Raw genomic sequence first — 25,988 nt, 5'->3', positions numbered from 1 at the left:
CCCTCATGGCCCAATTTTCAACCAAGTGTTTTTTTTTTGTCGGTGTTAAGTGTCATCAAATTGATTCTAACACATAGCAACCCTGTATAGGGTTTCCAAGGAGCAGCTGGTAAGTTTGAACCACCAATCCTGCAATTCGAATGACCCTGCAGTCCAGTGCTTATCCTACCTTGCCACACCAGAACTCCAACCAAGTGACAGATAGGCATATAGAGAGGACAACAACACTAGTAAGGCATTCTCATCATGGAATGGCCAACCATTAAAGATCAAAAGGACAACATTTACTTAAAGGAAAAGTTCCAAATGGTTGGGAAGGAGGGCAGGATGGAAATAATACACACAGGGAGGAAGTGGAATAACTGCTATGACATGGACGGGATTGCAATCATTCAGATCAAACAAAGTGTATAATTTGTTGAATGTAAAACTGATAATCTGTTCTACAAAACTTCCCACAATTCCCAATAAAAAGTTTCCAAAACCACAAAAATAAACAAACCTCAAAGGATTTGCCATAGCATCAAACCATGCATGGACCTGCATTTCTTCCTGTGCAAGATATTGTCTGGCCACTAAGGAAGTCTGACAAAATACTCAGGTCATGAATGCCTTTACATAAGAGACCACCAAGACTGTGAACATTATCATCAGGTACACTGGCATCCTACCTAAATGAGTAGTCCTATATAGCCAAAAAGGCTTCTTTCCTACAATCTCTTGAACTCTAGTAGGTTGATTACCTTCAGTGTTTAATTCCTGGCTGTTTAATGCATTGTTTCATATTATCATTTTTCTCATTTTAGGAATTCCTCTTTTAAGATGCCTGATGTCCTGGGCCCCAAAACAGTTCACCTTGACCAACAGCTCTCAGCAGAAGGGTCAAAATGATTTTACAGAATAAGAAAGCCTCAAAAGACTGTTTCTTAGATTCTGTTTCACTTCACTCATAAGTTTTATGATCATCTCTATATGGATTGAATTGTGTCTCCCCAAATACTTGTATATGGTGTAAATTCTAACTTCTGTGCCTGTGGTTATAATCCTACTTGGGAATGGGTTGTCTTTGCTATCTTAGTGAGACAAGATTAGTGTACGGTGAGTCTTTTGACATATAACAGAGATTAAACAGGCAAGTGAGATAGAAAAAAAAAAAAAAAAATTGATGCCAAACCACACAAAGAACCTATCCCCATCCCCAGCAGAAGCATAAATGGACAAGGACCTTCCTCCAGAGATGACACAGAAAGAAAGTGTGACCCTGGGGTTTGCATGCTGAATTCAGGCTTTTAGTCTGCTAAACTGGAAGAAAATATTTTGTTGTTGTTGTTAAAACCACCCAATTTTGGTATTTCTATTATAGTTGTTGCTGCTGCTAAATGCCTTTGAGTCAGTTCTGACTCCTAGTGACCCTGTACAGAGTTTCCAAGGATTAGCTGGTATATTTGAACCTTCGATTTTGTGGTTAGCAGTCCAGTGTTTATCCTACAGTGCCCCCACAGTAGCACTAAATAGATGAAGCCAGTCTCTGAATTGTTCAGTGAGGAATTACATTTATCTTGAACAAAAAGTGGAAATGACAATGATGAACTTGAGCCCCATGCTCCTGTAAAACTGTATTGGTTAAGGAAATAATCCATCCCCTTTTCTGTTTCAAGAAAACAGTAACCCCCAAAGCACCACCCAACTTTTGCATATTCCAAGATGGGAGTTCTGGTGTGGCACTATAAGATGTTTCACTGGACCACAAGGTCAGTTAGAACCACAAAGTTGGCATTTCAAACTCACTAGTCATTCCTTGGAAACTCTATACCAGGTCATTGTGAGCTAGAACCGACTCAATGGCACTTAACAACAACAAGATTCACTACCGTCCTTCCAAATGGCTCAATCATTGTTAATGATTGCCCAAATTTTGCTATTTTGCTCACCTCACTCTGTAAGACCCCCAAGTCTCCTTCTTTCTCTCTTAGCTTTCCTAATCAATGAATGTTTTATAGATTAAAACAGAAAGAAAAAAAAAATCTCCTTTGGTGTATAGCACGTTTAGTGTTTCACATATACTAAACTTTTGTTTTAAATATGTGGGAACAGAGTTTTAATAAAGACTGTTGTTAAGTGCTGCTGAGTTGGCTCCAACTCACCAAGACTTTGTACAGGGTTTCCAAGGATTGATTGACATGTTTGAAGGAACAACCTTGAGGTTAGCAGTTCAATGCTTATAGAGCACCACACTATTACTACCCAAAAGGCAATTAGTTCATTAGATCTTTTATTAAAACCTTATAGAATAAATATCTTTAGAAGTATTTTAATTTCAAATTTAACAACTTTTTTTGTACTTTGGAACAAAAAGTGATTAGCAAAGAGTAGGAAGCCTTGAATAATGAGTGAAAATAGATTCAATAAATCCATTTCAGAGACTACTGTCAAGTACTAAAGATTCCTGTAGTCATTAAATGCTAAATGAACTGGACAATATACTAAGCACATAGTACTCAGAGTGGCAAACATTTTAACCAATAATTATAATCTAATAAAATTATAGCTGTTATAAAATTTAAGCATATTTGAATATACAAGGGAAAGAATATTATCTGTTTGAAGGGAGGAAGATGGTCAGGAAAGTCTTCGAGAAAAAGGTGATCAAGTTAAAAGGCTTCAAGGAAAAAAGCAAGTTTTACAGACAGGTGAACAAATTTTTAAAGAAACAGATGTAAAGGAAGGTGGCTTCTTTCTGGATCTGATAGCAGTCAGTGTGAACTCACCAATGTTACTTAGAAGATGTACCTTACAAACAGCTTGTGGTGAACTCTAGGTATGAAGAAAGATATAAAAAATGGTTGTGCAACAAGGTTTGGCTAGATATCCATGTAAAAATGGTTGAAATGGAAAATGTTTCATTGTATACATGGTTTGTATATATGTTTTCTTGTATACATATTGTTGCTACAATAAAAATAAATAAATAAAGATACAGTGAACAATAAATCACCAAGACTGTGGTGATTAAAAAGAAGACATTGTAATTAAGATAATCAGGAGGTTTTTATTGTTGTTTTTGTTAAGTGCCATCGAGTTGATTCTGACCTATACGACTCTGTATAGGGTTTCCAAGAAGCAGCTAGTGAGCTTGAACTGCTGACCCTGCAGTTCAAACAACTTTGCAGTCTGATGTATTAGCCCACAGCGCCACACCAGGACTCCAATCAGGAGTTAGAGTGGATGAAACTTGATGTGGGAGGTAAGGGAGACTTCCAGGTTTCTTACTAATAGTTGGTAATAGCAACTCAGGAGTTTGAGAGTGAGTTAAAGAATGAGTGGAGAGACAGAGAGAAAGAATGTGTCATGAAATGAACTGTGTCCCCCCAAACCAGAGTCAGGTTGGCTGGGCCATGATTCACAGTAATTTGCCAGTTATTTGATACAGTCCCATGATGGGATTTGATACAATAACTCAATAACAAGATTAAGGAGAGGATCTCAAACTCACTGTCGCTGAGTAGTGTTTGCATAGCTGCAAATCTTCACAATAGCAGAAAGTCTCATTTTTCTCTGGAAGATTGGATGGTGGGTTTGAACTGTGGACCTTGCAATTAGCAGTATCCTACAGCAGAGTCTTGGGCAGCAGACTGGTTTCTTGATTGCTGCATCCATGAGTATTGATTATGGATGCGAGCAAGTTGTCTATGCTGAATTTCAAGCTTTTGCCTAATGCAATAGTACATCTTTTGAATTCTTGGCTTCTGTTTCCATGCATGTTGATTATGGATCCAAATAAACAGAAGTCTTTAACAACTTCAATCTTTTCTCCATTTATCATGCTATTTGTTGGTCTAATTGTGAAGACTTCTGTTTTCTTTGCATTGAGATGCAATCCATCCTGAAGGCTGTAGTCTTTGATCTTCATCAGTAAGTATTTTAAGTCCTTCTCTATTCCAACAGTTTGTGTCGTCTGCATATCGCAGGCTGTTAATTAGTCTTCCTCCAGTCCTGATGCAAAATTCTTCTTCATTTAATCCCGCTTCTTTAATTATTTTTTCAGCATATAGATTGAATAACTATGGTGAAAAAATACAACACTCTTGCACATCTTTCCTGATTTTGAACCATTCTGTAGCCCCTTGTTCTGTTCAAATGACTGCCTCTTGGTCTAGGTATAGGTTTCTCCCGTTACAGTAATGTTATAAAAGCTGTTAAATATAATGGTATCATCCTCTATGTTCTACAAAACATAAACAATTCCTGTAGACTCAAACGTTCAAAGTTGAAACCTTTATCTTTCTTCACAAATAAACATATACTGTGCACATTTGAGTCTTCAAGAATTGTTAATGTTTGGTATAATATACAGGTTGATACAATAATAGTGAACTTCCTTAGTTTCTAGTCTACATAAGGCAAGTAATTAGCAATAGAGTTTAAAACGGGGGTAAAAGGGTACTGAAATAGTTAACAGTAACAATGTCCTTTACAAAATGACTTTTACAGAAAGAATAAGCCAAATCATGTTGGAGTGGTTATGCATTAACAGAAGGGAAAATACATTTTCTCTACTTCTTAATAAGATTGTAGAAATGATATTAATTTCCTTGAGTTTCACCCTGTGTATATATAGCCCATGAACTGGTCAAGGGCATGTATGGAATTTCCATGTAGATGTCTAGGGGTCCCTCTTGGTAGTTTCCCCAACCATAATTAGTGGTTGGAGTCCTGTGTGGCACCATATGATAAGCCCTAGACTGCAAGGTCAGTTTCAACTGAAAGGCTGGTGGTGCAGACTCCCCAGCCACTCCTAGGAAATGCTTGCTATACAGGGTCGCTATGTGTCAGAACTGACTCAAGGCACTTAACAACAACAATTAGCAGTCTATCCCTTCTCTATTCAGCAAGTTCACTGGTAAGTTTCTGTTTGGACTCCACCCAGGAAATAGTCCTAGACAAAAGACTGGCCATTAGAACTGCCTCTACTTAGAAAAATTGCAGCATCCAAGAAATATTGTATTCCTGGAGGGATTGTAGAGGTAAGTGCCACCATCAAGGACTGGAAGGATACAGGGGTGGTGATTTACACCACATTCCCATTTGGCACCTATTTGACCTATGCAAAAATCTACATGGATCTTGGAGAATGACAAGAATGGGTTATTGTAAATTTAACCAAGTGGTGACTTGAGTTGCAGCTGCTGTTCCTGATGTGGTGTCACTGCTTGAACAAATCTTTGTTCCTGATATGCAGCTATTGATTTGGCCAATGTCTTTATCTTACTTCTGGTTTTGAATAAGCAATTTGCCTGCAACTGTTTTTAAGTGCTGTTGAGTAGCTTCTGACTCATAGCAACACTGTATAGGGTTTCCAAGGAAAGGTTAGTGAGCTTGAACCACTGGCCTTGCTGTTCAAACTAACTTTGCAGTCCAGCACATTAACCCACTAGCACTACATTATTCTACCTCAAAGGTATAGCATCTCTCCAACACTGTGTCATAAATAAGTCCACATGGATCTTGATCATCTTTTCCTTACACAAGACATCACACTGGACCATTAAACTGATAGCATTACACTGAATGGGTACAGTAAGGAAGAAGTATTAATGACTCTAGGCATCTGCATGCTTTGTTGTTGTTAAATTCCATTAAGTCACTGAATTACAGGAATCCTGGATAGGGTTTCTGAGATGCAGCTGGTGGGTTTGAACACCCAACTTTGCAGTTCGCAGTAAGGTGCAGATCTTATAGTGCCACACCAAAAGCTGTGTGTGCTAAATGGTGGTAATAAACTCAACATAAGTTCAGATGCCTTCTACCTCAGTAAAATTTCTAGGAATTCAATGGCATGGAGTAGGTCAAGATATTTCTACTAATATAAAGGAAAAGTTATTGCATCTGGCCTTTCCAACCACTAAAATGGAGGCACAAGGCCTGGTGGATCCCTTTGGATTATGAAGGCAACATATCCCTTATCTGGGTGTGCTACTCCAGCCTATTTATCAAGTACCTTGAAAAGCTGTTAGTTTTGAGTTTGGCCCCGAACAAGAGAAGGCTCTGCAACTGGTCCAGGCTGTTACGGAAGCCACTCTGCCACTTGAGCCATAGGATCCAGTGCACCCAATGGTGCTTGAAGTAACAGTGTTGTTGCTGATAAGTGCTATTGAGCCGGTTCTGACTCAGTGACTCTGGATAGTGTTTCCAAGGAGCAGCTGGTGAGTTTGAATCACTGGCACCACATCAGGACTCAGACCCTTTTTGGTGAATCACAGCACAGACTTGGTATTTTGGAGGAATACCATCCTCTGCAGAAATTGCTTTCCTTTTAATTAATAGGTTTTGATTTATAACTGGGCTTTAGTAGAAAATGAATACTTAACCCTGGACTACCAAGTCATCATGTGGCCTGAGCTGCCCATCATGAACAAGATGTTGTCTGACCCACAGAGTCATAAAGTCAGACATATACAGCAGCCCTCCATCATTAAATGCAGAGGAAGGCAGCACAGGGCTTTGCTTCAAAAGCTCTTATGATTTACTATTCATTTTGATCTCTCTCATGTTCTCTATTTTCTTTAAGTTCTTTATTTTATGTATTTCTTTCATGTGAAGGGGTTTTCCTTTTTTTTTTTTTTTTTCCTTTCACATTAGATGCTCTGTATTTCAAGTGTCTAGCATACTGGTCAGATGACAGAGCAATCTCAATATAATTCTCAAAAACAAAAATTACAAAGGGAGCTTGTCTTAAAATAAAGAAATAAATAGATAAGTGGAGTCTAAGGTGACACTGACATTTTCTTCAATGAAATCCAATGTAATAAAAAATGAAAGACCTGGGGGCACTGCAGGCTAGCGATAGCAGGAGAGGAGTATCTTCAGAGTTATTGTTGTTAGGTGTCATCGAGTTGGTACCGACTCACAAAGACCCTATGCACAACAGAATGAAACACTGCCAGGTCCTGGGCCAACCTCACAATTGTTGCCACGCTTGAGTCCACTGATGCTGCCACTTTGTAAATCTATCTTGCTGGGGGTCTTGATCTTTTTCTCTGACCCTCCACCTTACCAAACGTCTGGTCCCTTCTGACAATATGTCCAAAACAGATTATGAGGAAAGCAGAGAAATGGTCCGAGTCATACACTTCTTCCATCTTGGAATAGAGATAGTTGTTGAATATAAACAGGCTGATGCCTGAACTTTAAATCCTTTGGTGCTCAAATTGCCTAAGTTCAGGTGCAGGCCAGAAACCTCCTTTCACTAGCTAGGCTAAGTAGACCCCAAACTCACTATGTCTAGCCCTTAGGAAACAAATGAGCCAAACTTGAGGAACATGTAAATTCATGGGATTTTTCTAGTTATTGCCAATACTTTTGAGATACTTGTCCATCCTCAAGGGCTGCATTACAAATTCCGGACCTCTTAAATGTTTCTGATACCATTCTTCTATAATTCTCCTCATTTTTGTTAAAGTTTCACATGGAGACTTGGAACAACATATCGAAAAATACCCAAAACAGAAAATAAAAAGCATACTAACGAAAAGTAATAATAACAACAACAACAATGAGAAAGATTTCTCATTATGAAGTGGTACAACAATCATACCAATGATGATAAGAAAGATTTCTGTGCTATTTGAATGAACAGAATTAGATGACCATAACTCAAAAAACAGTGGTGGTGTTTATGTGTCATGGTCGGTTCTGACAATAGAGACCCTGTATAGGGTTTCCAAGGCTGTAAATTTTATAGGAAAAGAAAGTCTCATTTTTCTTCCATGGAGTTGCTGGTAGATTCAACTGCTAACCTCACAGTTAGCAGCCCACCTTGTAATCCACTATGCTTTCAGAGTTTATTTTTAAATTAAAATCAGAAGACATTTATATAGATAAATAAAACAGCCTAACATCAAATAGAATGTTTTCAAAATTGAAAAGCATTGATAATGAAGACCAGAAAATGAACTGCTTCATCCTAAATTGATTCAATATGATATTTATTATATATCATCTTTGCATAAAAGCTCTCAATTAATAGTTTAACTAAATCATAACTCATACCAAAACCTATCAAAGTAAATGTGAAAAAATTTTTTTGAAATGTCTCATATTTTATTTTTCAAACTAAGTCTCATTGATTTTGAGTTGTAGTTTTATCTAAACCCTTTATTTCAGAGTAACTATTTTTATTCCCTTATTTTCTTGAAAATAAATTGTTCTATATTAATATTCAAAAACTTATATTCCTATGTATTACTTGGAAAACAATATTTTTCTGAAAGCGTAAATACAGCTGAAAAGTAAGGAATGGCTAAGTCACAAATATCTTATGATTAGAGAGGAAAGAACTGCTTCTCCAGACAAGAGGCCATAAAAACTGCTTGGGAAAATGGTCTACACATAAAATAAAATATAACCTTTTGGCAAATATATACTGCTATGTATTTGTATGTGTATATGTTATGTCAAAACCATATCAATGTAGGTCCTTACTTTGCAGATTAGCAACTAAGGAGCATAATAAATAAAGAATTTTGTCCATTATTAAAATATCTCTCTGATGTCAGTGGAAATACATCGTAAGATTTTCAGACCTTTCCTCTCTCCCTCCTTCCTTCCTCTCTTTCTTCAGTTCATTCTTTTGGCTTCATCCTCATGTTGTATCTGTTCCAGGAGTCACATCCAGTCATAACAAAGCTCTGAAGAACAAGAGAGCATTTCTTCCCAGGGCTATCTCAAGAGAGAGAATTTTTTTTTTTTTTTCCAGAAGTCCCCCAGTAAGACTTTCCTTCACATCTTATTGGACAGAAATGAGTCATATTTCCAAAATAATTGCAAGTAAGAGAAACAGACTTATCGTGATTAGTGTAGATTAATCATAGAAGGTAGTGCAGTGATGGAAAGGGCAGATACAGGATTACTATTCATGTATGAACATAAGTTCCCTGCCAAGGTAGTTGCTCAGTAAAGAACATTTTTTCACTTAGGAACAAACACAGACCTGAGCAGCATTTAGGTAGGTAGAGTTCTTTAACTCCTACCAACTGGCCCCCACCTCCACACCACAAAAAACACACTGCTATTAAGTCAATTCCAACTCACAGTGACCCTATTGGTCAGGGTAGGAATGCTCACTAGAGTTTTTGAGACTTCAGTCTTTATAAAGCAGACAGCCTCTCATCTTTCTTCCAGGGAATAGCTGGTGGGTTCAAACTACCAACCTTTTAGTTAACAGCTCGATACTTATTTCCTCCCGTCAAATCTATTTTTAGAAATATAAGAGTTCACATTTGCTACTTCAACAAGTTATTAATTTATTTGAATTTCTGCCCGTCTCAAATAGATTAATTTATAAGTTCTAAACCAAGTTTCATGATTTACTATTATTTAGCTAATGTTTCAAAAATGGTAATATTTAAAAAGCTAGAAACTAGCAGCGATAATTATTTAAAGCAGGCCTAGTCTTTTAAGAGTTTATCTAATGTTTTCTATATAAGTACTGTGTTTTCTCTTACACATAACAAGTAAAAAAAAAAAATCTATTAACTGAGCTTAAAGCAACTGTTGTGCCATTATGAAGCAGGTGGTTTTAAATGGATTCATAAAGTAACATCTGCTGGTGAACTCAACACCTGTTATAACTAGCATATTTTCATCATTGCCAACCTTTGGTAAACTTTGCCAAAAATGATTTATCAAAGCAATTACATATCATTTAAACACCTGCTTTAGAAACCAAGGACACCTTCAATCTTTGTAAACTCATCTGTCAAGTTATCTGCCCTATCTTACTGTGTACAGCAGGTCTGAACAATGGAAAATTGTTTACATGGGCATTTACAAAGGGTGTCATCCTCAAGGAAGTGTGACAATTCCCCTAAATATGTAATAACAGTATTTTCATGTTGATTTTTCAAGAGAAAAAAATAAATATCACCTGTTATTTGGATGAGTCACTGCTATTTCAACATGGAAGTTAAATTTAAAAACAAAAAACCCATAAAATTATATGCTTCCAGCCAAATACACTATCTTATGGCAAGAAGTCAAAGTCCTGTAATTCTTATGAAATGTAAAAAACACATTAAAAAAATATTAAATTCTCATTTGTAGCAGTATAGTACCCATTTATGGACTTTCTTCTAGAAAAGAAGAGATGCTCTTTCTTTTTAATGAAAAATAGTTCCAATAATCCACTTTCTTAGTCTAAGAGAGCTGCTCTATCCCTTTAGCTTTCTTTCTATATGCCCAAATTTTATCTGCACAAGACCTTTCTAATCCTTTACTGCAGTCCAATATTCCTTTTATTCCTTCCATCGGTAGTCTTCTATCTTCTCTCCACCATAAATTTCATTCCTTGGGGAATTCAGATTTAAATTAGCTGTAATTCCTAATCTAGTGCCCTTACAATAAGGTCATGATCAGGGCTGTCAGAAATAGACTTTATTTTCAACATCACCATGTCACTGAGAAACAGAAAACCCAATCTAAAAAGAGTTTGGTGTGCCCAGAAAGTGGCAGCTATCGATAGTAACAATTACTACATTATGTACAACTCAATAGGTCAATGGATAGAGCTTCGTTATTGCAAAAGCGGTTCTAACAATATCAGAGATGAAGAAAATATTCATTAGAGAGCTCTGGGGAACAACTCTTAAGGAGTGATAGCTCACTTAAAGACTCATGCTCCTGCTTCCTGAGTGAGGTGACAGGGCACAATTACAAGATAATGGCCTACAAAGATGTGGCTCCATGGAACCCTCTAACAGATGTTCTCCGTTAGGAGGAATATCATCATTTTGGAATCAACTGAGTTTTCCTTAAAATACAAATATACTAGCCCTCTTTCCCCCCTCTGCTTTGGCTTAGGTCTAACTGTGGTCAATAAATCTAATAAGAAACATTGTTTGGACAACCCTGGTATTCCAAGGTAAAATTTCCATAATGGAGTCTCTGGGGAATAGGGAGAGTATCAGAAACCAAGTCTACCTTAGAGTAATAGCTGCAAACATAGGACAGTCTATGTATAGAGATGATTTTTACCCACATTTGTGCTGTAATAATAATTAGCATTTATTGAATACATACTATGTTTCAAATATTCTAAAGTATTTGCATATGCCAACTCATTTAACTAGTATAGTGAAAACTGTAAGAGTTACAACTCAAAAGGACTGTCTTGTTTTACAAATGTAGTTTTACCACTTTTCTGATGCTCTCTAACAGTAGAAAAGATTTGAGTTTTCCTTTTCTGACAAGTTTCCAACTTATACAGGCCTTGGCTTTCACAGGACCTTTGGAAATGGTACTATTATGCCTACTTTACATAGGAGGAAATAGCAGTGCAGCGACATTAAGTAATTTGTTCAGTATGATATAATCAGTAAGTAGTAGAACTACCATTGAAACTCAGGCAGTTTAACAACAATGTTCTGTGATGCTTAAACTTTGGAAAAGAGAACCCATCCTTAAGTGATACAGGACCATTTTACCAGTTTAGAAAAAAAAGTATTTTAAAAGAAACAAAATACATTATGGTCATTATGACATTACTGTCTGATGGCTAAGAGAATCATAAATGACACAAACATGTTGAGACAAAAAGCAAAAAGAATGCCTTACTTACTTGGTATATACCAGGGGGTTTCAAAAAGTTTGGAAAAATTCTACTTTCTGTTAATTATATTTCTCCATGTACTTTTTTTTGTTCATTTGGGGTTTTTTTGTAATGCAAACTTTTTTTTTTTTTAAGCTTTTATCATGAATTGAGTGATAGTTTACATGGGAAAACCCTGGTTTTACACTCATCATTTCATTGCAATTATTACAATCTTCTCTGTGCATCATCATTCAACAGTATTTGCTTCTATTCCCTGTTTTTTTGGGGGAGGGATGTATACAAAAACACTCAGGAATATATAGTCATTTAAACCACCAAAGTGCATATTCTACAAGCCTGCCTCCTGGCTGCCAACACACAGCCTTTCTCTTTCCATGAGTCTAGAGTCCTTAGCTGCTTTTATCTCTCCATGTCATCATCTCTGCCTCTATCTCTGGTGTTGCTGCTTCTCTGGATGTTGTTGTTGTAAAGTGCCATTGAGTCAATTCTGACTCATAGTGACCCTGTAAGGGTTTCCGAGGAGCAGCTGGTGAGCTTGAACTGCCAACCTTGCAGTTCAAACAGCTTTGCAAGTCTAAAGCATTAACCCACAATGCCACACCAGGCTTCTCTGGATAGTATCCCACAATCTGCTTTTACTCTTCTCCCTTGATGGTCCTAGGGTTCTCTTTCTGTGGACTGTAAGATTAATTACTGTTCCCATTTTGTTATACAACTGCTGCCTTTACAGTTGTGACAGTCACAATTAGTCATGATAACAATTACTCACTAATGAATTATACGAATCTTATCCCCATCTCCTTTCACCAGACTCATCTAGACAAGATGAAAACTATTCAGTGGGGATTCTATCTTTCTTTGTTCACTCTGAAATTAAACTCCCTCTTGAAAACTTGTAAGCCAGTCACTTTGTGCCTTTATAGCCCCTCTCCCCCATTTTAGGTAGCCAATGTCTAAGTTGCCCATCCCTATCAACACTGTATACAGAGGGGACAGGATTGATACTTGATGTGAAGACTCCTTCCCTCTCAGTTGGTATTTAGAGCTACCACTTCCATAAGTATAGGTCAAGTTCATCAAATTGTAGCAATTTACACTTGTTTCCTTTATCAATTTTTTTTTTTTTAATCTTCCTCATCGAGTTCTGATCATCAAGCCATCAAGGGTAGGTCAAATAAATACTATCTACAAGTTTGGGCGTCCTTGTGCATCTCCCCTCACTTCATGTCAGCTGGCCACTTCATTCTCAGTTCTAGCTCTCCGTAGAGCTATGTCCTTATTCACTGACTCAAGAGTCCCAAGGTCTCACCACATTTCCAACCAACCAGGCTTCCTCTTTTCTCTTTCATCTCCAGGTTGATGGGAGTCTATTGAACATGGTCAAATTCAGCCCATATCTTCATTGCTGCCTTTCCCCCTCTTCCACTCTCCAGGAGACCAACATGGTCACCAACAAGCTTACATGCCTGCTCATTCCAAGAACTTTTTGAAGGCCCCTTGTATTTACTGAATACCTGCTGCATGTGATACTATATCATGCTAAGTATTAAAATTTGAATGGCACACAGTCTATGAACTTAAGCGCTCACATTCTAGTAAATATGTGAGAACAAACAATTGACAGAACACATGTAAGCTATTTATCATTTGTCTTCTAATCCACTTAAGAAACTTTCAGAACCTTAAGCATTGTGCTTGGTGTGTGGCTCCCTATATTATATTTTATTTTATTTTAGTCCCTATCAAAATGAGTATACTTTATTTGGTCCTTTTTATTTCACTAGGCCTTTCCAAGCTTATGAAATCCATCTGTACACATTTCTGTGCTCTGACCCACAACTTGCCCTTTAATGGGACAATCATACTTGGCAAAGATGATTCCAAATGAAATTTTAAAACAGAGACTCATGAAAAGCTGTCCAGCTGATGACCTACCTTACGAGAAAAATTTCTCTGTGGGCAATATTTTGAACAAGAAGAAGAAGAAAAACAGAACTAGTATAATAAAAAAACTTGGAGGTAAAAAACACATTTTAATATACTTTTTATCATGTTATCATTAATCTTATACTTTTGTTACTGTAATTATTAAGTGCTGTCAAGTTGGTTCCAACCCATAGAGAACCTGTATAGGATTTCTAAGAAGCAGATGGTGAGCCTGAACTGCCAATCTTGCAGTTCAGACCAACTTTGCAATCCAGCACGACTCCAATCTTACACTCACTTAGCTTCCTCACATTCTATATCTAACATATCAAAAAGGGAAAAAGAAACCAACTCAAAATATGCTATGATGACATTTTATATTTCTCCATCTAAGTATGGAAAAAAATAACTACCTTTTCTTGTCAATAAACTGTTTATTATAAGCTTAAGTTACAGAGATAATGAAATGCCTTAATTGGAGCCTCCAAATAATGAAGGCTCAATATATTTATAAACATATATAGTAATACAATAAGTCCCAAAAAAGATGGTTTCCCAATGAAATACAAAATGACTAGTCTCACTAAAACTGGAAACCAAACTAAATAATCTCTAATGAAGTGGTACCTCTGATATTCCATAATTATTTACTGACTTATACAAGGGGGCTTCAAAACAGTAATAGAAAAAATGGAATTAAAGGATAATGGAATTTTCCACTAACTTTTTTTTTAAGTGTTTTATTGTGAATTATATGATACTTTACATGGGAGAACATTAGTTTTACATTCATTCTATCGTACATCGTATCATTGCCATGGTTACAATCCCCTCCATGTATCATCAACTGACCAAAGGGTATACCCTGCAAGTCTGCCCCCTACACTACCTCCACTAACTTTCTGAACCTCTATTGTATTTATTTTTATTCATAAAACTAGCTGAATTCATGTTTCAATTACTTAGAGTGTCTTCTGCAAACAAACAGTGGCTTGAATATTTAACTTAAATATCTTTTGTTGTTGTCTTGTTCTCATTGTTTTTCTCAGAGAAAGATTTAAATCAGTAACTCTATTTTAGAAATGTTTTATTTCCCCTTAAAGTGGCCATAAAGATTTACCTATTGCTTCCACTAATGTTGGATTAAGTAATTCAGAACAAGCTCCCCACTGAAAACAATTAGAAAAGTGGGGCAAGATAAAAACAAACAAAACCCAGCTATTCTTTGTAACCGAATAAGACAGTGAATTATGAAAAGAAGAAACTCTCAAGCTAATGAGCATCATAAGCCAATGTTGCCCTGAGGTTACCTGGTGTCTGAAAGACAGAAACACAACTGAAATCAGTACAAGTTTAGAGGGAAAAATTAAAACTCAGAATTTGTTAATATTTATATCAACCTCCCAGCTGTTATTGTTGTTAAGAGCCCTCGAGTCCGTTCTGACCTATAGTGACCCAATATAGGGTTTCCGAGGAGCAGATGGTGGGTTTGAACCACCGACTTTGCAGTACAAACTGGCCTTGTGGTCCAGTGCATTATCCTGCAGTGCCACACCAGGACTCCTCCCAGAAGCAGCATTAAAGTCTATATACAGGTAATGACATAAAACAAGTCTTCAAATTAGTCCCATTTTTTTTATTAACATACAATGCAAATATCTGGTCTACAGCCAGAAATAGTATATTAAAAGAATGCTCTGATGGCACAATAGTTAAGTGACAGATTGTAAGCAGAAGGTTAGTGGTTTGAACCCAATCAATGTTCTGCAAGGGAAAAGCCTGTTTACCTGCTTCCATAATGATTCCAGCTGACAGAACACTCTGGGGGAGTTCTACTCTGTCATTTAGGGTCACTTTGAGTCAGTATCTACTGAATGACACACAACAACATTAGAACATGAGATTAAAACCTATGCGAAACAACAAGCTATAAAAACAGAAACTACAGGGAAGCCAGAAATGGAGTTCTCCAACTATAGATTTTTAAATAAATATGCTTAATATGCTCAAAGAACAAAGAGACAAGATTAATCATTTTGTTCATCTTAATTAAAAGATAAAGCAAAGAAATGAGCATTACAAAAAAAAAATAGAATTCCAAGACTGGAAAATCAATCAATGAAAGTTAAAGAATTATTATGTAGGTTGGTTTACAGGAGCAGAAAGTCCTATCTTTCTGCCTCAGAGCAGCTGGTAAATTTGATCTGCCATCCTGCAGTTAGCAACCCAGTGCTTATCCTACAGCACTACCAGGATTCCTAAAGGATGAACTGTTGTTATTGTTAAGTGCCATCGAGTCAGTTCTGACCAATAATAGCGACCCTGTAAGGGTTTCTGAGGAGTAGCTGGTGAGCTTGAACCACTGACTTTGTGGTTCTAACTGACTTTACAGTTCAGAGCATTAACCCACAGCACCACGCCAGAACTCCAAAGGATGAATAGTAAAGTGGGGGGAAAAAAATTCCAAAAAGAAGCAGGATAGGAAAATGGAGAAGTCATGAGGAATGGAATACAGAAGGCAAAGGATTAATACGTGTAATTGAATTCCCAGAAGAAAAGTGAGAGAATGAGGCAGGGGCAGAACAAACACTGACAAATTTCCAAAACAGGAAGACACAGTAACCAATTCAAGAAGTCCTATTTACCTCAAGCAGCTTAATAATAAAAACCATATTTAAGTAAATCAGTTACAACAAATACACAGAAAAACAAAAATGAAAAAAAAAATGTTTAATTGGAATCTGCCTAAGCTGACTTTGGCATTTACATTTTGAATATATTTGCATCTATGGCATACTGAGGAGTCCTGGTGTGGCACTGTGGGATGATGCACTGGACCAAGAGGCGGTTTTGGAACTGCAAGGTTGGTGGTTCAAATTCACCAGGCGCTTAGCGGAAACCATATACAGGGTTGCTAAGAGTCGGAACCGCCCTGATGGCACTTAACAACAACAACAACATGGCACACTGAATGTATCACGAGCTTTAAGAACAAAACAAATCTGTCTTGGACTAAATCTAGCCAGAATGCTGTTAGGTAAGGAGGATGATTAAGACTGTCTCAGGCACTCTGGACATTTTATCAGGAAGGGCCAGTGCCTAGAGAAGAACATTATGCTTGGTAAAGAAAAGGATCAGGGAAAAAGGAAAAAAAACCTCGTGGGTTCAAATGACCATAAGGATGGTGCAGCACTGGGCAATGTTTGATCTTATTATAAATGGGTTGATATGAACCAGAACTCACTTGATGGCACACAACAATAAGAATCGATCCTTAGGTCCACACCTTCTAATAGTACTGTCACTCAGTCTGCAGATTCTTTTCCTTCCCATTACTCAGATCTTTGTGTCTTCTACTTTAAATTACACAAAATTTAGGATTAACAGCTCTCATCAGGCCTTCTCTGCAGGATTTCCCAAACAGGACAATACCTATTTATCTGACTTCAACTTGTAAATTTCTTTAAAAAATAGATCATGGCCATGAAATACATCCGTGTTTCTGACTATTTTCATAACTACTGAAATAGCACACAAGCTACCTCTTCAGTGAAAATATAAAATGTTAATTCTATACTCTAGACAACAGTAGGGACATGAGCTTCAATAATTAGCTGATGAAAGATATTTCCTATAGAGTTGTGTTGTTTTTTTCTAACATTAATATTCAATTATAAGAAATTTGTAAGGCAATAGCATCAATTTTTGTGCTTCATGGAATCAAATCCCCTAATATATACTTAATACATAAAACATGACTATGTTCAAAGTCTAAAATTTCTGTTTAATACAGATTGTCCTGAAACCTAACAAGAAATAAAAATAAGCAGATAAAAACTCAGTTTCATTAGAAAAAAAAAAAGAGAGAATGAATGAGAAACTATAATAACTCTTAACACTAACATATTAGTAGGTTACAGCAAATTAATCCTTCTACAGCACCACATTAGACTTTTCCTACAAAGCATCCAAACTTTTTTTTTTTTTTTTAACACTCATTACAGCATAAGACATCGACATAAAACTCCTCTCCCACACTGACATTTAAGTTCTCAAACTAGTGGAATGTTGCATCTTAAGAATTTAAAATTTCATTTAAAAAATTTGTACCATTCTTCATTCTAGCCTATACAAAAATAAACCATGAAAATGTATCTGTATTGCTAAATTTGTAATTTCAAAACATTCCCTTACTCCATGAGTAAACAAATCAGAATTGCAAAACTTTGTCTTAATTAAAATATAGCTGTTGCAATTTGTGCTGTCAAGTTGGTTCCAACTCATGACTCTGTATAGGATTCCCAAGCAGTAGCTAATGAGTTTGAGCTACCGACCTTACAGCTAGCAGTCCAGTGCTTATCCTGCAGTGCCACACTAGGACTACAACATGGTATGCTGTTCACTGTTAAGTGCCATTGAGTTGGTTCCACTCATAGTGACCCTGGTTTCAAAGGAGCAGCTGGTGCATTGGAACTGTTGGCCTTGTGACTCGTAGTTCAGTGTTCACCCTAAAGTACCACAGTAGTAGTCCAGTACCTTGTAAATCTGTTGGGTTTACCTGAAATATGGTTCATTTCTAGTTTTTGCTCCATTGTTTTTTGTTTTTTGTTTTTTCCTGAGACAAACCAGGAAGCTTCAGTAGAGAAACTGATGTTTCTATAAGTTCTAACAGACTTTCATAGAATCTGTGTCATTTTAAGATTCTTTTAACCATTACCTGGGTAAGGAACTAAGCAATCATACATCTCAAGCTCAGGTTGAAGACAGCCCTTCATTTGTTCATGCACAAATATCAGGAGTCAGATATCCCAATGTAGATGCTGGTTTATTTCACTTGCTATCTTTTAAATTTGTTAATTGTTTACCAATATAGTTTACCTCTATCACTTTGCAATTAAGTTACACTGTATTATATACTGCCTTGTATCAATGATATACAATAAAATACATAGTGACTAATTTCAAACTTGATCAATGTGAGCACATGTTCAAAAACACAAAAACTTCAAAATCTGTTTACATATTCATGTAAGTCTATGTTGTGATGGGTTACATAGTTTTAGAAAAAGGATTGGGTTCTAAAACTGAAACCACAGATATTAGTACATAACCATCCACTCTAATGGCTTAAGTTCAAATCTTGATTGGGTTACAACTGAATGATGTTTTGGTTCTTAACCTCCTACCTAGAGAATGTTTATTCAGATTATATAACTCCAACAAATGCTGGCACAAACGACATATTCTGCTTTGGGGAAGCTGTAAGCATTTTTATAAGCCAGAAATGCATTGGCAAAGTAATATGAGGAAGCTTGTTCTAGCCACAGTTACTCTGTGTCCTTAGTGTAAGTAATACTCTCAGTTTTATTATCAAAGTTTCCCAACATTTATCCATAATTAATTTACACAAAATCCAAGATAGTTTAGTGTATATCTCATAAACTCAGAGGATAATATAATGTAGCAGCATTTGAAAGTTTAGAATGATATTTTCATACAGGAACACTAACCTTCTTGACTTTGCTTGTTGCGTTTGATTCTTCATGAGGCTTGAGGAGATTCCTAAAGCCTTCATGTGAGTCATGTAAAACATCTTGGCTTATTTGTTGTTCATTTGCCACACCTAAAACCCAAGTGAATTCAACATCAATTAGAACTTTATATGAACTGAATTCTACTGCAACTCAAGTAAAACAAAAATGAAAAACTGTATTAATTTATATGTAATGTTGTTGTTAAGTGCCGTCTAGTCCGTTGCGACCCATAGCAACCCTGTACAGGGTTTCCGAGGGTGTAAATCTTTACGGGAGTAGAAAGCTTAATTTTTCTCCTGCGGAGCGGCTGGTAATTTTGAACCACTGACCTTAAGGTTTGCTGCCCGATTCGTAACCACTACGTTACCAGAGCTACCATATGAAATATAGATATTTAAAATAAGTATTACATATTCTTAATTTTTTGAAATTTAGCATATCCCAAACAATTCGGTTCTCATACTTCGGAAATATTGTCAGGAGGGACCAGTTGCAGGAGAAGGATATCATGTTTGGTAAGGTGGAGGGTCAGAGAAAAAGAGGAAGACTCCCAAGGAGATAGATTGGCAAAGTGGCAGCATCAATGGACTCAAATGTGGCAACAGTAGTGAGGCTGGCCCAGGATTGGACAGTGTTTCGTTCTGCTGTGCATAGGGTCACTATGAGTTGGTACCGACTCGATGGCACCTAACAACAACAACAACAAACAATTCAGGCAACTCAAGGCTCAGCAACAATTTTGTCAGATTACAATGTACTCTTTACTGTTCAGTGCTGTCCAGTTGGTTCCGACTCATAGCAACCCTATAGTTTCCAAGAGTGGCTGGAGGGTTTAAGCCACCAACCTGGTGGTTAGCACCCAGTGCTTATCCTACAGTGCCACACCAGGACTCCTACAATATACTAGCTCCAAAATATATTTGCCCTTTTGATAATACAAATATGAGGGGGCTTCAAAAAGTTCATGCACAAATCCCATTACCTCTCAACTGCATGTTTCCATGAACTTTCTGAAGCCCATTCCTATGTGAGAATATGTATATGTGTATGTAATTGTATACTTTCTTCACTATTCAAACTCCAAGACAAATGTTATTATATAATGACCCAAAACCAACTTCTTGATATAGTTAGTAATATATAGAACTCAGGGATGAGGAACCTTTTTCTGCCAAAATTTATAACATCATTCAGGGGCTACATGAAATTATCAACTTAAAAATTAACCCACTTTATTTTGCTGAACATTTAATTAACTCACCCCTAATGTTATGGCTAAGGAGCTCTGGTAGCATAGTGGTTACAAGTTGGGCTGCTAATCTCAAGGTCAGCTAGTTTGAAACTACCAGCTGTTCCACAGGAGAAAAATGAAGCATTCTGCTCCTGTAAAGATTTACAGCCTCTGAAACCCTATCCAGGGTTGCTGAGTCATAACCGGCACAGGCACATAACCACCACCACCACCAATTTTATGGCTCTGATAACATAGTGGTTATGAGTCAAGCTGCTAGCCTCAAGCTCAGCAATTCGAAACTACCAGCCATTCCATAGGAGAAAGATGAGGCTATCTGCTCCTGTAAAGATTTAGAGTCTCGGATATTCTATGCAGGATTTCTGTGAGTCCAAACTGACTCCACAACATACCACCACAACCAATGTGATAGCCTTAATAGGATCAAAGCAAATGATTTCCAGGGCTTTATATGGACTGCAGGCCAGATGTTCCCCACTCCTGGTATAGGAGGAAGTATGTAACCTCAGCTTTTGGATCAGCTTGAGTTTTTCTAGAGAACAGTTTTCAGTACAAACTTCAGGTTCCAATCTAAAAATGATAGATGTACATGATTCCACCTTGTAATCCCCACGCCCTCCCAATTATCCACCTTAGACCAGCTGTTTAACATGTAGACACATAAAACAAAAACACTCAAGTGAAACATGATTTCATTAGATGCTAAATGGTAGAGAAGTCCTAAACAACCCACAGTGAAGCATAACGTTGTTTGTTTGGGTTGACTTACCTATTACCATGCCATTGTTGTTATTGTTAAGTGACACTGAGTTGGTTCTGACTCATAGCGACCCTGTATAGGGTTTCCAAGGAGTGGCTGGTGAGCTTGAACCAACTACCACATGTTCCAATCAACCTCATAGTCCAGCACATTAAACCACAGTGCCACTCCAGGACTCATATGGTGATTATTCTTTTTATATCTTCAAAATATATACTACACAATTTAATGGGTATTTTGAAGAAAGATTAGGGCAATTAGCCAGCATATATAACTTTCAATGGGAAAAAGCACACGTGGATACAGAGGGTATATAGCAGCTTGTTGTTGTTGTCAGGTGCCACTGAGTCAGAACCAACTCATAGCGACGCCATGCACAGCAGAACGAAACAATGTCTGATCCTAGGCCAACCTCACTACAGCTGCCACACTTGAGTCCATCAATGATGCCACCTGGCCAATCTATCTCGTTGGGGGGTCTTCCTCTTTTTCTCCAACCCTCCATTTTACCAAGCATGATATCCTTCTCCAGCAACTGTTCCCTCTTGACAATATGTCCAAAGTATGAGAAACAAAGTTTAGTCAGCCTAGCCTCCAAGGAGCACTCTGGCTGCACTTCTTCCAAAACAGATCTGTTGGTTCTTTTGGCAGTCCATGGCACTTTTAGTATTCTCCTCCAACACCACAACTCAAAGGCATCAATTCTTCTATGATCTTCCTTATTCACTGTCCAGCTTTCAAATCCATCTGATGTTAGGGACCATTTAAGTTCCATCTCAAACCAAGTGATTATTAGCCACCTTCCATTAGAAAATAAAAGTTAACCCAACTTCCAACATCATTCCACTCAGTCATGAATTTACTTATTCAAGACATATTCAATAATCAAAGATTTAGCTAGTTGTACCCTGGAGAGTCCAAGATGAAAGAAACATTGTCTTCACTCTTAAGGAGTTCACTACCTAACTGACGGTGTAGCTATAGACACATATTTGTTGGTTTTGGGAGCCCAGAGTACTTTCAATACTTTCCTCCAACACTGTAACTCAAAAGCATCAATTCTTCTATGATCTTCATTATTCACTATCCAGCTTTCGCATGCATATAAGGTTATTTAAAATATCATGGCTTGGGTCACGCGCACCTTTATTCTGACATCTTTGCTCTTCAACACTTTGAAAACGTCTTGTGCAGCAGATTTGCCTAATGCAATACGTCATTTGATTTCTTAACTGCTGCTTCCATGAGCATTGATAGTCATGATTAGATGGGTTAAATTCCAAATAAAGCTAATGTTCTTAACTAACTTTCTCTTAAAAACAGTATATGTTCTCATACTTTTATGAGATGTATTAAGTTTATCAGATGCCTCAAATTTTACTTGTCCTGGTATAGAGCTGCAGGTTAATTCGCTGGACTGCAAGATCAGTTTGAATCGCAAGGTCGGCAGTTCAAACTCGCCTGTCACTCCTTGGAAATGCTATATAAGGTCACTATGAGTTGGAACTGACTCGACAGCACTTAACAACATTAAGTTTATCAGATGAATCAAATCCACAAAAATCTTAAAGGGAGGAGATTATAATCATTGTAATGAAACAAGGTGTATGTTTTGTTGAATGTAAAGCTGATGATTTGCCTGGTAAACTTTCACTCAATCCACAGAAATCTAAAAAAAAAAAAAAAAAAAAAAAAGCCAGGATGTGGTCTCATAATCCTTCCCAATCTGGAGCCCCAGGCAGTGACCACCAACCAACTGAAGTTGACACAGGAATCATTTGTCATTTCTATCACAAAGATTAATGAACGGAGACAAATAACATTGTGCCATGATGTCTATAATGTAGTCTAAAATATTTCAGCATGGATCATGTGGATATTAAATATGCATGTTAATTTGTCTTTATCAAGAATGTACTTTCCCTAGATGGGTCAAATAACCTATTAAAAGCAGTGGCAACTTCTAGAAATTCTTCAACCCAATATGAGCTTTGCTAATTGGCCAAATGAATAACAGAAATGAGCTGGAACTGGTAAAATATTCTAGCTTTTTACTCAGCATAATGGATATCAGAAATAGTTTCTGAATTAATTAAAATGTTACCAGGTAACTCCCTACCAATTCATTAATAGAATATAAAAGTTTAGCACAAACTGTACCTTAAATCCCTAGGGATTATATCCAAAGTTTAATCTTAAATAGTACTGGGGGTCAAAGAATGTGGCTAAATACTGCTGCCAGTAAAAGGAACTCTAGCTCTGCTAACGTAGTGGTTACAAGTTTGGTTGCTAACCTTATGGTCAGCAGTTTGAAACTACCAGCTGTTCTGCAAGAGAAAGACGAGGCTTTCTGCTCCGATAAAGATTTACAGCTTTGGAAGCACTATACAGGATCACTGTGAGTCAGAACCGACTTGATGGCACATAACTACCACCAGCACAGCTGACAGTTAAGTTTAAAGAACTTGCCAGTAAAATACTGCGTGCCTCCTGTTAGCCTTTCATATATGGATTGTAAGTATCAGGAGCTCTAGTAGCATAATGGTTATGAGTTGGGCTGCCAATCTCACAATCAGCAGTTTGAAACTACCAGCAGTTCCAAGGAAGAAACATGAGGCATTCTGCTCCTGTAGATTTACAACCTCGGAAACCCTACACAGGGTTGCTATGAGTTGAAACCAACTCCATGGCACATAACCACCACCATAAGAACTGAGATTTCAGTACAAAGGTCTTTTTTATGAACGATTTCCTATCTGCTGCCAATGTTTACTAAATGCCTGCATATTTGAGACTGGCTTTCATTCAAATCTGATATACAACAGTGCTTGTAGTAGCATGGATACCCATCACCAATCTCTCTAAATTGGTGAGTACTAAATACACTGCTCCTTGGAAACCCTATACAGGGTAGCTGAGTAGGAACCCACTGGATGGAACTTTACAACTACTGATGACAAAGAATCTAATAGCTGTACATAGTAAAATTGTTTAGAAAATTTCACGTGTTCAAAGTATATATGTCTGCGCTGACAAGTAAGCTTTCAGTATCTATAGCAAAAATTGACAGGAGTAGGAAGGGTATAGAATGGATTTGTTTCTGTCTTTGCTGTAGGATAAGCACCAGACTGTTAACCACAAAGTCAGTCATTCAAACCCATCAGCTGCTCCTCAGGAGAAAGATGAGGCTCCTACTTTCACAAAGATTTACAGTCTCAGACACCCAACAGGGTTGCTAGGAGTTGGAAGTGAGTCGGTGGCAGTGGCTTTTCTTGGTTGTTTTTGTTGGTGGTCGGTAGTGAAGGGCCAAGCTGTGAGCTAGTTCAGGATGACCAATAGGCTTTAAAACTTGTCATTAAAACGGATTTTAGTCTGTTTGAGGAGCTATGATAAGCAGTGTCCAGGGTGGAAAAGACATAATTTCAACAAGTAAATAATATCAAGGTGCTTAATGCACATTCAGTGCTTTCAAAAGTTATAGCAAGAAGTGAAATCTCCTTTTCCATACAAATTTGCTGTGGATTTATTTATATTTTCTGAGCTGAAACTACAGTTCCATGAAGAATTTCTTGACCTTGATGCAAATGCAAAAAATTCTTTCCAAGCTTCAAAATCCATTTAAAGGGCATTAATTGGGGAGCTTCCACCTAATCTTCAATTGGAAGATATTAACTTGCAATGTAAGAACATACTGAAAGTCAAACATCAAGAGAAGAATCTAATAGAATTCCAAATGCATTTACCTTTCAGAGCATACTCAATGAAATATGATTATATGGTTATCAGTGTTTGTAGGATAAGCACTGGACTAATTATCACAAAAGGAGCTCTGGTAGCATAGTGGTTACAAGTTGGGCTGTCAACCGCAAGGTCAGCAGTTCGAAACTACCAGCGGTTCCGCAGAATGATGGGGCATTCTGCTCCTGTAAAGATTTACAGCTTCGGAAACCCTGTGCTGGGTCACTATGAGTCTGAACCAACTCCACAGTACTTAACAACAACAAAAACAAATGATCAGAAGATTTAGGGTTCAAGCTGCTGTACGGGAGGAAATATGAAGCTGTCTGTTCCTGCAAAGATTTACATCCTCAGAAACCTTATACAGAGTTACTGAGTTTAAATCAACACGATGGCACTTAAGTTTAAGACAACAACCATCTGTGTGAAAAGGCATTTCCAAAGACAAAAATACAAAAAAAAAATCTTATTACAAATCATCAACATTTACAATCCATTTTGATGACGGAAATACTCAATTTAAACTCCAATGAAGTGAGATGTTATTCCTTCCACTAAAAAGAATTCTTCTCATTGTTAAATGCCTTGGAGTCAGTTTCAACTCATAGCGACCCTATATAGGGTTCTCAAAGAATGGCTCTTAGGTTTGAACTGCTGACCTTGCAATTAGCAGTCCATTGCTTATCCTACAGAGTCACACTAGGACTCTATTCTCCTCGTTAGTAAACCCATATTACAAAAACTATACACATTTTAATTATTATTTTTTGAGTCTGAAAAATAAAAATACTGTGAAATTTTGTTTTATTTCTTGTTACATAAGTACCTACATATCTCAATTTTGCATTTTAGAACAAAGCCCTTTACAGATAAATTTTGCTGACCCTTGAGATACACACACTGTATTTTAAAAAGATCGATTGATTTAATGATACTAATATGGAAATATCTCTGACATAGTGTGTGTATGTATTATATATGTGTGTGTGTGTGTGTGTGTGTGTGTGTGTGTGTATACGTATATACACATATATGGAGCTCTGGTAGCATAGTGGTTACAAATCGGGTTGTGAACTACAAGGTCAGCAGTTTGAAACTACCAGCTGTTCCACAGGAGAAGATGAGGCTTTCTGCTCCCATAAAGATTTATAGCCTCGGAAACCCTGTACA

General features: G+C 37.1%; 1 protein-coding gene across 1 annotated transcript in view; it reads right to left on the bottom strand.

Annotated features, from left to right (window-relative positions):
- The window catches only part of LOC102829467 (microcephalin-like), a gene marked incomplete at its 3' end in the record, with an annotated part of 359,617 nt that overhangs the window by 238,927 nt on the left and 94,702 nt on the right, over window positions 1-25,988 (bottom strand). The window contains exon 8 of the mRNA XM_006866726.1: window positions 19,045-19,157. Within this exon, the coding sequence (XP_006866788.1) occupies window positions 19,045-19,157 (113 nt within the window). The remainder of the gene's footprint in view (window positions 1-19,044; window positions 19,158-25,988) is intronic.

This window comes from Chrysochloris asiatica, unplaced genomic scaffold, assembly GCF_000296735.1.
Source record: "Chrysochloris asiatica unplaced genomic scaffold, ChrAsi1.0 scaffold00095, whole genome shotgun sequence".
In the NCBI taxonomy this organism is placed as follows: Eukaryota; Metazoa; Chordata; class Mammalia; order Afrosoricida; family Chrysochloridae; genus Chrysochloris; species Chrysochloris asiatica.
The sequence above is the reverse complement of the archived record's forward strand: the minus strand, read 5'-3'. Positions and strand labels throughout refer to the sequence as shown.